The sequence below is a fragment of the Pseudophryne corroboree genome, chromosome 3 (assembly GCF_028390025.1).
Source record: "Pseudophryne corroboree isolate aPseCor3 chromosome 3, aPseCor3.hap2, whole genome shotgun sequence".
Lineage (NCBI taxonomy): Eukaryota > Metazoa > Chordata > Amphibia > Anura > Myobatrachidae > Pseudophryne > Pseudophryne corroboree.
In genome coordinates this window covers 21,345,953-21,361,678 of record NC_086446.1, presented here as the reverse complement: position 1 = coordinate 21,361,678, position 15,726 = coordinate 21,345,953, and the positions used below count along the sequence as shown (strand labels likewise).

At 48.4% G+C, this 15,726-nt stretch overlaps 1 protein-coding gene across 3 annotated transcripts in view; it reads left to right on the top strand.

The window, feature by feature from the left end:
* Positions 1 to 15,726, top strand: part of LOC135054548 (oocyte zinc finger protein XlCOF6-like) — a 60,354-nt gene that overhangs the window by 30,769 nt on the left and 13,859 nt on the right. For 2 of the 3 annotated variants that reach the window (XM_063957700.1, XM_063957699.1), the window contains exons 1-4: positions 4,876 to 4,941; positions 5,066 to 5,144; positions 5,261 to 5,362; positions 5,521 to 5,958. In XM_063957700.1, coding sequence (XP_063813770.1) covers positions 4,930 to 4,941; positions 5,066 to 5,144; positions 5,261 to 5,362; positions 5,521 to 5,958 — 631 coding nt within the window. In that variant the 5' untranslated portion in view covers positions 4,876 to 4,929. Of the gene's footprint in view, positions 1 to 4,768; positions 4,942 to 5,065; positions 5,145 to 5,260; positions 5,363 to 5,520; positions 5,959 to 15,726 lie in introns of those variants that run through there. The other variant, XM_063957702.1, reaches the window with a different exon arrangement.

Below are 15,726 nucleotides of genomic sequence, written 5' to 3'. Positions count from 1 at the left end.
GTCGGTCTATGTGTTTCCTCCTCTCCCTCTCAAACCCAAGGTGTTGAGGATAATAATAAGAAGAGGAATGAGAACAATTCTCATTGTTCCAGATTGGCCACGAAGGACCAGGTATCCGGATCTACAAGAAATGATCACAGAAGATCCGTGGCCTCTTCCTCTACGGCAGGACCTGTTACAACAAGGTCCCTGTCTGTTCTGTCAAAGTCAGAAAAATATCACGCTACACGTTGCCATATTTGCACCTCATGCGAGTGCCTGCTGCACGTGCATGAGCCCTCCCGTGCGTGCGCATACTCGCCTGTGCGTGCACCCGCAGGCGCACGATATGCGCATTTACGGTAGAGTTTGTGTATGTCTAGCGGGCGACTAAATCGTTACATATTTTAACCATGTAATGTATTTTGTAGATTTTGGTCCCTTTGATAGAATCTGAAAGTTTAGTTAATGTAGCATGTTCTGGGACAAAGAGATCCCTCTTTGTTTGATACGAAGGGTCAGACAGGGGTTACACAGTGGTGTTTAGTATCCATCGGAAGAGAATATAATTAGCAATATTCCGGTGTTGGTTTGAAGCGGATAACTTGCTCGTGCGTATAGTTATGGACATAAGAAGTTTATGGACTTTTACTATATTTGCACTTTATTACCCATGCGGCGGGAAACCTAGTTTCCCACCCACCTGAGCAGTTTGGAATAGTCACAGCCCACCTGTATGAACCAACCTATGACCTTTTGTTATAATGCGGAGACGAATTCCTGTGTCCAATGAACAATAAGGATATAGGGACCATTGTACTGTATTGTGTGTAGTGTATAAAAAGACAAGCCGATCTGATCCAGCTCTCTACTCTTCTTCAACGGTTCTCATCACTGATAATCGGGAGCTGGATATCCAGAAAGTCGCTTGCGATTGTTTCCCCTTGTGCGTAAGTTCTCTGCAACCATATTGTCTCTTATTTAATGTTATAAGCCATTCTCTCTCTCCTTCCCCTTTAAAAGTGTATTGTGTTTTTATTGTATTTTATGTGTAGTAACTTGGTTAGGAATTCTATGTTATTTTGGTAGTGTATAACTTGTAATGTGTATTCTTTTGCAAAGTGAACGTTCATTCTATCCTTAAAGGCGTTAGAACCTTAGACCGGTATTAGAGTGTTTATTATATTGCTAAGGGGTTCTCAGAGCGTCGCAGACGCTCATACATCTTTTTAACTAACAAGGTTACACTGCGTTGCAGTTACACCTTATCACTGCACAAAGGTTTACTGTATAAATACATTGTTGATGGTATAGTTGTTAAGGTTTAAACTCTGTGAGCGTCAGCGCCGCTTGTGATCTCCTCGTGGTCTCGAGCGTCCGCTACGCTGATAGCATATCATTACGTTAGTCGGCAGCCTATAGCGTGCTTGCCTGTACGCTTTGAGCCGTGAGCGAACGTGCCGCTCGTGCGTCTCATTCACGGCTAAGCGTTTGTTACGCTACGTGCGTTCCCTTACGGTATTCAATACGCCAATTGCGTACTGTGTTCTTTAACCTTTTAGAGTGTTTTAAATAATATAAATATTAGGCTTTATCAGTTCCAAGACTTACCGCGGCTGCGTTTGACGGCATGGAGGTTGAACGCCGGATCCTAGTGGAAAAGGGCATTCCTGATGAGGTAATTCCTACTCTGATTAGGGCTAGGAAGGACGTGACAGAAAACATTATCACCGTATATTGGCCCTCATTCCGAGTCGTTCGCTCGTTCTTTTTCATCGCATCGCAGTGAAAATCCGCTTAGTACGCATGCGCAATGTTCGCACTGCGACTGCGCCAAGTAATTTTGCTAAGAAGATAGGATTTTTACTCACGGCTTTTTCTTCGCTCCGGCGATCGTAGTGTGATTGACAGGAAATGGGTGTTACTGGGCGGAAACACAACGTTTTAGGGGCGTGTGGATGGAAACGCTACCGTTTCCGGAAAAAACGCAGGAGTGGCCGGAGAAACGGGGGAGTGTCTGAGCGAACGCTGGGTGTGTTTATGACGTCAAACCAGGAACGACAAGCACTGAACTGATCGCACAGGCAGAGTAAGTGTGGAGCTACTCTAAAACTGCTAAGTAGTTTGTGATCGCAATATTGCGAATACTTCGGTCGCAATTTTAAGATGCTAAGATACACTCCCAGTAGGCGGTGGCTTAGCGTGTGTAACTCTGCTAAATTCGCCTTGCGACCGATCAACTCGGAATGAGGGCCATGGTGAAAATATGTTTCTTGGTGTAAGGCCAGGAATGCTCCTACGGAAGAATTCCATCTAGGCCATTTTCTTCACTTCCTACAAACTGGAGTGAATTTGGGCCTAAAATTAGGCTCCATTAAAGTTCAGATTTCGGCCTTATCCATTTTCTTTCAAAGGGAATTGGCCTTTGAAATACAGACTTTTGAGAAGGGAGTACTGCATATTCGGCCTCCTTTTGTACCTCCGGTGGCGCCTTGGGACCTTAAGTTTCCTTAAGTCGCATTGGTTTGAACCACTTAAAACAGTGGAGTTGAGATATCTCACTTGGAAGGTGGTCATGTTGTTAGCCTTGGCTTCGGCTAGGCGAGTTTCGGAATTGGCGGCTTTATCACATAAAAGCCCCTATCTGGTTTTCCATATGGATAGAGCGGAGTTGCGGACCCGTTCTCAATTCCTACCTAAGGTGGTCTCATCCTTTCATATGAACCAACATATTGTTGTGCCTGTGGCTATACGTGACTTGGAGGATTCTGAGTCCCTTGATGTGGTCAGGGCTTTGAAAATTTACGTGGCCAGAACGGCTAGGATTAGAAAAACAGAAGCACTGTTTGTCCTGTATACAGCCAACAAGGTTGGCGGACCTGCTTCAAAGCAGATTATTACTCGCTGGATCTGTAACACGATTCAGCAGGTGCAATCTACGGCGGGATTGCCGTTACCGAAATTGGTTAAAGCCATTCCACTAGGAAGGTGGGCTCGTCTTGGGCGGCTGCCCGAGGGGTCTCGTCACTACAGCTATGCCGAGCTGCTACTTGGTCGGGGTCGAACACTTTTGCAAAGTTCTATAAGTTTGATACCCTGGCTGAGGAGGACCTTGTGTTTGCTCATTCGGTGCTGCAGAGTCATCTGCACTCTCCTGCCTGTTTGGGAGCTTTGGTATAATCCCCATGGTCCTTACGGAGTCCCCAGCATCCTCTAGGACGTTAGAGAAAATAAGATTTTACACTTACCGGTAAATCTATTTCTCGTAGTCCGTAGAGGATGCTGGGCGCCCGTCCCAAGTGCGGATTTCTTCTACAATACTTGTATATAGTTATTGCTTACATAAGGGTTATATTATGGTTCATCGGTTTGGACCGAGACTTTGTTGTTTTTTCATACTGTTAACTGGGTAGTTTATCACAAGTTATACGGTGTGGATGGTGTGGGCTGGTATGAATCTTGCCCTTGGATTAACAAAAATCCTTTCCTCGTACTGTTCCTCTCCTGTGGGCAGTTTCCCTAACTGAGGTCTGGAGGAGGGACATAGAGGGAGGAGCCAGTGCACACCCAGAGTCTAAAGTCTTTCTTAAAGTGCCCATGTCTCCTGTGGAGCCCGTCTATTCCCCATGGTCCTTACGGAGTCCCCAGCATCCTCTACGGACTACGAGAAATAGATTTACCGGTAAGTGTAAAATCTTATTATTGTAGAAGTAGTGACTCGGGAACTCTGAAGTCAATGAATGTGCGCAGTCGGGGCCCAAAAAAAACAAATCACTGTATAGAGACCTAAAGATAACCGTAGGTCTCGTGTTAAGTCACTGAGCAATTCTCTGTATTTCTGCTATTGCTCCATGTATATAACTGTGTAGTGGTGGAGTTGCTGCACTACGATCCTGTGGAGCTTCACTTGCGACTCATATGCGAATTGGATGTCCAGCCGTTACTCCCCCCACGCCTTCTGCCTCCTCCTTACTGAGCGACGCTGGCCGCCTCCTGTATCACATCCCCCGTTTCGTAGGCTGTGACTCAAATCCTCTTGTACTGCGTAGGACCGCCCGCCTGATGGGCACGTCTTTCACTGTCCACCACCCCTGCTCATGTATAAAGGGACACCCAGTGACCCTAGAGGAGCCGTCACTTGCCGTCGCTAACTAGCAGTACTCCCGGTCGGTGCAGCGCCACCGAATCTCCTGTCTCCGCGGTCAGGTAACTCCCCGTTTCTTCTGCTGAGCTGCCCTGCTTGTAGTCAGGCCACCATCTCACCACCAGTTCAGGTCAAGCTCAGGGACTCAGGACCTCACCCGCTGCCACCCGTTCTCTCTCCGCTCTCTGCACCACACCGCCTCTAAACTCCGTTTACCGGTCAGTCCTTTTTCCCGGTTAACAGTCTCTCTCCTCGGACGCTGTATCCTCCTCCCCCTGGACACGAGAACACCACTTTGTCCTGGCGCGGGGGCTTCTAGAAGAATTTTCTCCAGTCACCTTGTGCCCATCTAGTCCCATAGTACAGGGTGCATTGGAATAGGATCACCCTCAAGGGCATATAACTACCATATAAATTTCATTTATTTACACTCATACAAATCATAGCATCATACTAGGGAGCTACACTTATATCTATAGTAATACAGGGACATGATTAGGGAGGTGAGGGGATCTGGCAGTATTTACAGTGATATTGATGCCTCCCCCATTTCGCAGGGTTGCACAGTAATACAGAGACATGACTGGGGAGGTGAAGGGATCTGGCAGTATTTACAGTGATATTGATGCCTCCCCCATTTCACAGGGTTGCACAGTAGTGAAGAAGACATCTGGTGAGTGTGAAACACCCAGCAGCCGTTCCAGAAGATCCTGGAACTCGCCAACAAGATCATTCAGCTGCTGACTGGAGAGGTGACTGCTGGGAATGGGACATTATACAGTAACACCAGGGGACGTGTCTGGGTGATGACTGGAAAGGTGACTGCTGGGAATGGGACATTATACAGTAACACCAGGAGATGTGTCTGGGTGATGACTGTATCATTGTGTGTGTCAGGTTCCTATAAGGTGTCAGGGTGTCACTGTCTATGTCTCCATGCAGGAGGAGGAGTATATAGAGGAACACAGAGGTCTGTACAAGGACGTGATGATGGAGAATCACCGGCCCCTCACATCACTGGGTAAGAGGAGACTGTCATGTATTGTACAGGGGAGAGCAGGTAGTGCCCCCTATATACCCACATCACCTGATAATCACATATATACACTGTACTCAGTCACTGTGTGTCTCCTACAGATGGGCCCAGTAACAGAGATACCCCAGAGAGATGTCCCCGTCCTCTGTATTCCCAGGATTGTACAGAGGAGAATCACAGGATCCCACAGGAGGATCAGGTAGGTGGGATTTAGAGTCTCCCCAATATACCAAAGTTACTGTCACTACATGATTTGTAGAGGAGCTGTGTGTCTTATACACTGATATTATACTGTTTCACCTCAGTCTAATCTGACTGTATGCAAATGTCATTATAGTGATTTTTTTTTTTTTTTAGGTAGAACGTCTGTCTGTTATGAAGGCAGAAGATATAGAGGAAGAAGAAGAGACGTATGTGACTGATATGAAGGTAGAAGATGTAGAGGGAGAAGAAGAGACGTATGTGACTGATATAAAGGCAGAAGATATACAAGGAGAAGAAGAGACGTATGTGACTGATATGAAGGTAGAAGATGTAGAGGGAGAAGAAGTGACGTATGTGACTGATATAAAGGCAGAAGATATAGGAGAAGAGACGTATGTGACCGATATGAAGGCAGAAGATATAGAGGGAGAAAAAGAGACGTATGTGACTGATATGAAGGCAGAATATATAGAGGGAGAAGAAGAGACGTATGTGACTGATATGAAGGCAGAAGATATAGAGGGAGAAGAAGAGACGTATGTGAGGGGTGATCAGCAGTGTAAGGAGGAGGAAATCCCTACAGATATCAGCACAGGTGAGTAATAAATACTTATTACAGAAGAGTCACATATTCTCCTTGCTCAGTCACAACAGCAATCTCTTATCCTGCACCCTCCTCTGACAGTACAAACTAATGGGGAAGTCAGGAGCCATCTGCCCCTATTATACTCCTGCTCTCCCCCTCACATCATGTCACTGTGTCACCAACCCAGAGATCTGACCAGTCTCCTCCCCACACTCTCTGGTGTTTCTCATACATCAGGAGCCATCAGCCCCTATTATACTCCTGCTCTCCCCTCACATCATGTCACTGTGTATTACCAGTCCAGAGATCTGACCAGTCTCCTCCCCACACTCTCTGGTATATCTCATACATCAGGAGCCATCAGCCCCTATTATACTCCTGCTCTCCCCTCACATCATGTCACTGTGTATTACCAGTCCAGAGATCTGACCAGTCTCCTCCCCACACTCTCTGGTATATCTCATACATCAGGAGCCATCAGCCCCTATTATACTCCTGCTCTCCCCTCACATCATGTCACTGTGTATTACCAGCCCAGAGATCTGACCAGTCTCCTCCCCACACTCTCTGGTGTATCTCATACATCAGAAGCCATCAGCCCCTATTATACTGCTCTCCCCCTCACATCATGTCACTGTGTGTTACCAGCCCAGAGATCTGACCAGTCTCCTCCCCACACTCTCTGGTGTATCTCATACATCAGGAGCCATCAGCCCCTATTATACTCCTGCTCTCCCCTCACATCATGTCACTGTGTATTACCAGTCCAGAGATCTGACCAGTCTCCTCCCCACACTCTCTGGTATATCTCATACATCAGGAGCCATCAGCCCCTATTATACTCCTGCTCTCCCCCTTTACATCATGTCACTGTGTGTCACCAGCCCAGAGATCTGACCAGTCTCCTCCCTGAGAGTGTCACTATTAGCACACGCCGGTCTGTATATAAACCACTTTTCTTTTACGTCCTCGAGGATGCTGGGGTCCATATTAGTACCATGGGGCATAGATGGGCCCACCAGGAGCCACCGGCATCCAAGAGTCCAACAGTGTGGGCTGGCCCCTCCCTCCATGCCCCCTCCCTCCCCCTCCCCCACCAGACCCAGTTTAGAAAATGTTCACCTAGGGGAGCTCTCCTAAGTTTCTTTAGTAAAAGTTTTTTTTAGAGTTTATTATTTTACAGGCGGCTGTGGGGAACGTCCTCCCTGCATCGAGGGACTGAGGGGGGAAGTGGTGTACGCCCTGCGGAGTCTGAGCAACTATCTCCGCTGACTGGACACTGAGCTTCTGAGGGGATAGATCGCTCCCCGCCGCAGGGGGACGCTCACCCTGGCAGCATGCCGCCACCCCCTTACAGAGCTGAAGAGTGGCAAGTGAGTCATCAGCCCCTGGCAAGCAGGGAGCCAATGTGGAGATGGCGGCAATAGGGTAGGGAGCGCAGTACTAAGTGCACTCCGGGGCTCAGCGGCACGCGGTGCGTCGCTGTGAGGGGCGCCCTGAGCCGGCACCTACACCCTATACTGACCAGTCAGCCTGTCTGCGTCCCTGGATCTCATCCAGCACCAAAAATCCTCAGGTCAGTGTAATCTTCAAGAGCTGAACGACAGCGCCATTACTGAGGTGGAGCTTCTCCTCAGAGCGGACCCAGCAGCGTTCAGCGCCATTTTCCTGCCTGCAGACACACTGCCAGTGGAAGAGCAGTCTCTCCAGAGCACCTCCAGCTAGCTGTATGGTACCAGGGGGTTGTAGAAGGAAGCGGAGGCTGTATATAGACTGTGTCACCTATTAAGGGACACAGTCAGCGCTGGTTATGGGTCTCCCTATACATATATAGCGCTGTGTGTGGGTTGGCTCCAATCTCTGTGTCTCTCTGCCTTTCTTGGGGGGGGAAACTCTGTCTCCCCTGTACCCTGTGTGTACATGGGGTGTACAAGCAAACATGTCTAGAGACTCTGTTTTATATGCTGCAGAGGATATATCTTCTCAGGAAGATCCCATCCCATGTAATCAGGATTGCACTGTTGTAGCGCAGATCCCGGCTAGGGAACCGGAGTGGTTAGTCTCTCTTAGGGGGACTATTTCTCAGATTTCTGAAAGGGTTGCTAGGACTGAAGCTGCAACTCAGCTATTACAGTCCTCGATGGCTGTATGGCCCGGTCCTGCCCCCTCGCGCCCCCCTGCGGTACATTCTCATAAACGTGATCTTGCCAAAATTACGCATGATGACACGGGTACCGATTCTTACACAGCAGACGGTGATGGGGATGTGTCAAGGGGGACGGCATCACTTGCCAAGGGGGTGCAGTTGATGATTGAGGCCATGCTGGATGTGTTGAATATTTCTGACACACCTCCTGAGCAAGCTGAGGAGGCCTTTTTAACGGATAGTGAGAAAGCCCCACTCACTTTCCCTGCATCTAAGGAATTAAATGCTACATTTGAAAAATCCTGGGAAAACCCGTAGAAAAAATTCCAGATCCCTAAAAGGGTTCTGGTTGCTTTTCCCTTCCCGAAGGAAGATACAAAAAATGAGAGACCCTGCCTATAGTTGACGCATCTGTCTCCAGGCTGTCAAAGCAGGTGGTCTTATCTGTCCCAGGATCCACCGCGTTGGAAGATCCGGCAGATCGCAAGGTCAATGCTACGTTCAAATCCATTTACACGGCTACGGGGGCGATCCTGTGGCCCACTATTGCCTGTGCATGGATTTCAAAAGCAATAGCAAAGACTTGACTACGATGGATAAAGATGACGTTGAGTTGTTTTTACGTAACATACAGGATTCTGCAGGGCTCCTGGTAGAATCCATGAAGGATCTGGGTTCCATGGCTGTGGGGATTTCCGCCATGTCCGTCTCGGCTCTCAGGAGTCCTCGGCTACGCCAGTGGTCTGCGGACGCGGAAACCAAAAAAAAAAGTGAAGAAACTACCCTATACAGGTCAGGCTCTTTTTGGGGAGGCGCTGGATGCATGGATTGCCATGGCTACCGCGGGTAAGTCTCCTTCTCTTCCCTCAGCTGCACCAGCTATGAAGAAAGCTTTTTCTCCCAACACGTCGGTCCTTTCAGCCCGCTAGGACTAGAAAGTACAAGCCCTCTCACGCCTTCTTCAGATATTGGATGATATTTGGATGATCTGCTGATAAAGGCATCTGCCAAGGAGAAGCTGTTGCAGAGCATTGCGCTCTCAACTCAACTACTCTGTGATCATGGGTGGATCCTGAACCTTCCAAAGTCTCATATGGAGCCCACAAGGAGGCTGTCTTTCCTGGGGATGATCCTCAACACAGAGGTTCAGAGGGTGTTTCTACCGGTGGAGAAAGCGTTGGTGATACAAACAGTGGTCCGGGTTGTCTTGAAGCCTGCCCGGGTATCGGTTCATCAGTGCATCCACCTTCTGGGGAAGATGGTTGCCTCCTACGAGGCTCTCCAGTACGGAAGGTTTCATGCTCTCTCCTTTCAACTGGATCTCCTGGACTAGTGGTCGGGATCTCACCTACACATGCACCAAAGGATACGTCTGTCGCTGTAAACAAGGATTTCACTAATCTGGTGGCTGCAACTGCCGCACCTTCTGGCAGGCCGAAGGTTCGGGGTTCAGGACTGGATCCTTCTTACTACAGATGCAAGTCTCAGAGGTCGGGGAGCAGTCACTCAAGGGGCAACCTTCCAAGGAAGGTGTTCAAGTCCGGAATCCCTTCTTCCAAATAAACATCCTGGAGTTAAGAGCCGTGTACAGCGGCCTTCTGCAAGCAGCACACCTTTCTACAGGATCGGGCTGTTCAGGTGCAATTGGACAACATGACCACCGTGGCCTACATAAACCGACAAGGCGGAATGAAGAGCAGGGCTGCGATGGCAGAGGTGACAGGAATCCTCCTCTGGGTAGAAAGACACGCAGTGTCGATGTCTGCAATCTTCATTTCGGGAGTGGACAACTGGGAAGCAGACTTCCTCAGCAGACACTATCTCCATCCAGGACAATGGGGTCTCCACCCGTAGGTGTTCGAGGAGGTAACCGGTTGGTGGGGGGGTTCCCCACATAAACATGATGGCCTCCTGCCTCAAAAAGTAGCTGCAGAGGTACTGTTCCAGGTTGAGAGACCCACAAACAGTGGCGGTGTACGCACTAGTAACACTGTGGGTGTTCCCGTCAGTGTATGTGTTCCCTCCACTTCCTCTCATTCCAAGAGTTCTACAGCTTGTAAGAAGAACAAAGGTTCTGGCAATCCTCATTGCGCCAGACTGGCTTGGTACGTGGATCTGCTGGATTTACTACTGGAAGATCCAAGGTCTCTGCCTCTTTGGGAGGATCTTCTAATACAGGGGCCGTTCGCTTATCAGAACTTACCACGGCTATGTTTGACAGCATGGCGGTTGAGCGCCAGATCTTATCTCGGAAGGGTATTCTGAGTGCAGTTATTCCTACCCTGATACAGGCTAGGAAGGGGGTAACGTCTAAACATTACCATCGCATTTGGAAAAAATATATGTCTTGGTGTGAATCCATGAAGTTTCCTGCAGTGGAGTTTCAACTTGGACGGTTTCTCCTATTCCTGCAAGCAGGAGTGGATATGGGCCTGAGATTGGGATCCCTCAAGGTCCAGATTTCGGCTTTAATCATTTTCTTCCAGAAACAATTGGCTGCCCTCCCTGAGGTTCAGACTTTTTGAAAGGGGTTCTGCACATCCAGCCTCCCTTTGTGGCGCCGACGGCACCCTGGGATTTTATCCAAAGAAAATTGGGTGTCCTGCTTCTAAGCAAATTCTCGCTGAATCAGGTTCCCCATCCAGCATGCATGTTCTATGGCAGGATTGCCGTGTCCAAAATCTGTTAAGGCCCACTCTACTCGTAAAGTGGTTTCTTCCTGGGTGGCTGCCCGGGGTGTCTCGGCTTTGCAGTATTGCCGAGCGTCTACTTGGTCTGGGTCGAACAAGTTTGCTAAATTTTACAAGTTCGATACTTTGGCCTTTGATGACTTCAACTTTGGTCAAACAGTTCTGCAGGAGCCTGCGTGCTCTCCCGCCCGTTCTGGGTGCTTTGGTACATCCCCATGGTACTAATATGGACCCCAGCATCCTCTAGGACGTAAGAGAAAATAGGATTTTAATTACCTACTGGTAAATCCTTTTTTCGTAGTCCGTAGAGGATGCTGAGCGCCTGCCCAGCGCTTCTTTATCCTGCAGTGGTTATTTGGTTCAGTACTGCCTGGTTCCTAGGTAAGTTCTGTGTTCTTTACTGTTTCAGTACTGTTTCAGCTGTTGCTGAGTTTTCCGGCCTGTTAGCCGGATTTGCCTTGTTGTGTGAGCTGGTGTGAACCTCGCCACTATCTGTGTATTTCCTTCTCTCGAAGTATGTCGTCTCCTTGGGCACAGTTTCTAGACGGAGCCTGGTAGGAGGGGCTTGGAGGGAGGAGCCAGCCCACACTATTAAACTCTTAAAGTGCCAATGGCTCCTGGTGGACCCGTCTATACTCCATGGTACTATTATGGACCCCAGCATCCTCTATGGACTACAAGAAAAGAATTTACCGGTAGGTAACCAAATTCCTATTATTTCTCTAAGTTACAACAATGAAAACCTGCAAATAACAAGTTATACTCAGTTACAGTAATAGCAAGAACAAATTAGAATACTCAGCTCTTTTCTCAGATATTATAAGATCTGTCCCAGATGATGGGCATCGATTATGCAGTTTGAATAATATAGTTCAGTCGATTCTCCAGGGTCCCCCTTTTAATAACTCTGTCTGAATTTAATAAACTGAGGTGGGTTTATAGAAGTCTGTATCCGCTGCAGACAGAACCAGCTTCAATCGGAACTAACCTGCTATGTGTAAGTCTCTAGGCTTTATACCCTGCAAGGATACGCTAACATTGTCTTACCAGATATTACATTCAGGGTCAGTGATGCTGGGTGCAGTAGTCATTCAGTATAACATAATTTCTCTAACGTCCTAGTGGATGCTGGGGACTCCGTCAGGACCATGGGGATTAGCGGCTCCGCAGGAGACAGGGCACAAAAAGTAAGCTTTTAGGATCACATGGTGTGTACTGGCTCCTCCCCCTATGACCCTCCTCCAAGCCTCAGTTAGGTTTTTGTGCCTGTCCGAGCAGGGTGCAATCTAGGTGGCTCTCTTAAAGAGTTGCTTAGAAAAAGTTTTTAGGTTCTTTATTTTCAGTGAGTCCTGCTGGCAACAGGCTCACTGCATCGAGGGACTTAGGGGAGAAGAAGTGAACTCACATGCGTGCAGGATGGATTGGCTTCTTAGGCTACTGGACACCATTAGCTCCAGAGGGAGTCGGAACACAGGTCTCGCCCTGGGGTTCGTCCCGGAGCCGCGCCGCCGACCCCCCTTGCAGATGCTGAAGATTGAAGAGGTCCGGAACCAGGCGGCAGAAGACTTTCAGTCTTCATCAGGTAGCGCACAGCACTGCAGCTGTGCGCCATTGTTGTCAGCACACTTCACACAGCGGTCACGGAGGGTGCAGGGCACGGGGGGGGGGGCGCCCTGGGCAGCAATGTATAATACCTGTATGGCGAAAAATACATCACATATAGCCCTTGAGGCTATATGGATGTATTTAACCCCTGCCAGATATCACAAACTCTGGAGAAGAAGCCCGCCGAAAAGGGGGCGGGGCCTATTCTCCTCAGCACACAGCGCCATTTTCCCTCACAGAAATGCTGGTGGGAAGGCTCCCATGCTCTCCCCTGCACTGCACTACAGAAACAGGGTTAAAACAGAGAGGGGGGGCACTGATTTGGCGATATGAATATATATTAAATGCTATAAGGGAGGAACACTTATATAAAGGTTGTCCCTGTATAATTATAGCGTTTTGGTGTGTGCTGGCAAACTCTCCCTCTGTCTCCCCAAAGGGCTAGTGGGTCCTGTCCTCTATCTGAGCATTCCCTATGTGTGTGCTGTATGTCGGTACGTGTGTCGACATGTATGAGGAAAATGTTGGTGAGGAGGCGGAGCAAATTGCCTGTAATGGTGATGTCACTCTCTCTAGGGAGTCGACACCGGAATGGATGGCTTATTTATGGAATTACGTGATAATGTCAACACGCTGCAAGCCGGTTGACGACATGAGACGGCCGGCGAACAAATTAGTACCTGTCCAGGCGTCTAAAACACCGTCAGGGTCTGTAAAACACCCATTTACCTCAGTCGGTCGACACAGACCCAGACACGGACACTGATTTCAGGGTCGACGGTGAAGAAACAAACGTATTTTCCTTTAGGGCCACACGTTAAGGGCAATGAAGGAGGTGTTACATATTTCTGATACTACAAGTACCACAAAAAAGGGTATGATGTGGGATGTGAAAAAACTACCTGTAGTTTTTCCTGAATCCGATAAATTAAATGAAGTGTGTGATGATGCGTGGGTTTCCCCCGATAGAAAATTATTGGCGGTATACCCTTTCCCGCCAGAAGTTAGGGCGCGTTGGGAAACACCCCTTAGGGTGGATAAGGCGCTCACATGCTTATCAGAACAAGTGGCGGTACCATCTACAGATAGGGCCGTACTTAAGGAGCCAGCTGATAGGAGGCTGGAAAATATCCTAAAAAGTATACACACACATGCTGGTGTTATACTGCGACCAGCGATCGCCTCAGCCTGGATGTGCAGAGCTGAGGTGGCTTGGTCGGATTCCCGGACTAAAAATATTGATACCCTTGACAGGGACAGTATTTTATTGACTATAGAGCATTTAAAGGATGCATTTCTATATATGCGAGATGCGCAGAGGGATATTTGCACTCTGGCATCAAGAGTAAATGCGATGTCCATATCTGCAAGAACATGTTTATGGACACGACAGTGGTCAGGTGATGCAGATTCCAAACGGCACAAAGATGTATTGCCGTATAAAGGGGAGGAGTTATTTGGGGTCGGTCCATGGGACCTGGTGGCCACGGCAACTGCTGGAAAATCCACCGTTTTTTACCCTAAGTCACATCTCTGCAGAAAAAGACACCGTCTTTTCAGCCTCAGTCCTTTCGTCCCTATAAGAGTCATATCTGCCCAGGGATAGAGGAAAGGGAAGAAGACTGCAGCAGGCAGCCCATTCCCAGGAACAGAAGCCCTCCAACGCTTCTACCAAGTTCTCAGCATGACGCTGGGACCGTACAGGACCCCTGGATCCTACAAGTAGTATCCAAGGGGTACAGATTGGAATGTCGAGACGTTTCCCCCTCGCAGGTTCCTGTAGTCTGCTGTACCAATGTCTCCCTCCGACAGGGAGGCAGTATTGAAAACAATTCACAAGCTGTATTCCCAGCAGGTGATAATCACAGTACCCCTCCTACAACAAGGAAAGGGGTATTATTCCACACTATATGGTGGTACTGAAGCCAGAAGGCTAGGTGAGACCTATTCTAAAAGGTCGATTTCTGCACTTCCTGCAAACAGGAGTGTCTATGAGCCTCAAATTGGGGTCCATTAAGGTTCAAGTTTCGGCCCTGTAGATTTTCTTCCAGAAAAAATTGGCTTCAGTTCCTGAAGTCCAGACATTTGTCAAGGGAGTATTGCATATACAAACCCTTTTGTGCCTCCAGTGGCACCGTGGGATCTCAACGTAGTGTTGGGATTCCTCAAATCATATTGGTTTGAACCGCTCAAATCTGTGGATTTGAAATATCTCACATGGAAAGTGACCATGCTGTTGGCCCTGGCCTCGGCCAGGCGAGTGTCAGAATTGGCGGCTTTGTCTTACAAAAGCCCATATTTGATTTTCCATTCGAACAGGGCAGAACTGCGGACTCGTCCCCAGTTTCTTCCTAAGGTGGTGTCAGCGTTTCACCTGAAACAACCTATTGTGGTGCCTGCGGCTACTAGGGACTTGGAGGACTCCAAGTTGCTAGACGTTGTCAGGGCCCTGAAAATATATATATATATATATATATATATATAATTCCAGGACGGCTGGAGTCAGAAAGTCTGACTTGCTGTTTATATTGTATGCACCCAAAAAGCTGGGTGCTTCTGAGCAGACTATTGCTCGTTGGATTTGTAGTACAATTCAGCTTGCACATTCTGTGGCAGGCCTGCCACAGCCAAAATCTGTAAATGCCCATTCCACAAGGAAGGTGGGCTCATCTTGGGCGGCTGCCCGAGGGGTCTCGGCTTTACAACTTTGCCGAGCAGCTACGTGGTCAGGGGGGAACACGTTTGTAAAATTCTACAAATTTGATACCCTGGCTGAGGAGGACCTGGAGTTCTCTCATTCGGTGCTGCAGAGTCATCCGCACTCTCCCGCCCGTTTGGGAGCTTTGGTATAATCCCCATGGTCCTGACGGAGTCCCCAGCATCCACTAGGACGTTAGAGAAAATAAGATTTTACTTACCGATAAATCTATTTCTCATAGTCCGTAGTGGATGCTGGGCGCCCATCCCAAGTGCGGATTGTCTGCAATACTTGTACATAATTATTGTTACAAAAATCGGGTTATTATTGTTGTGGGCCATCTTTTCAGAGGCTCCTTCGTTGTTATCATACTGTTAACTGGGTTCAAATCACAAGTTGTACGGTGTGATTGGTGTGGCTGGTATGAGTCTTACCCGGGATTCAAGATCCTTCCTTATTGTGTACGCTCGTCCGGGCACAGTACCTAACTAAGGCTTGGAGGAGGGTCATAGGGGGAGGAGCCAGTACACACCATGTGATCCTAAAAGCTTACTTTTTGTGCCCTGTCTCCTGCGGAGCCGCTAATCCCCATGGTCCTGACGGAGTCCCCAGCATCCACTACGGACTATGAGAAATAG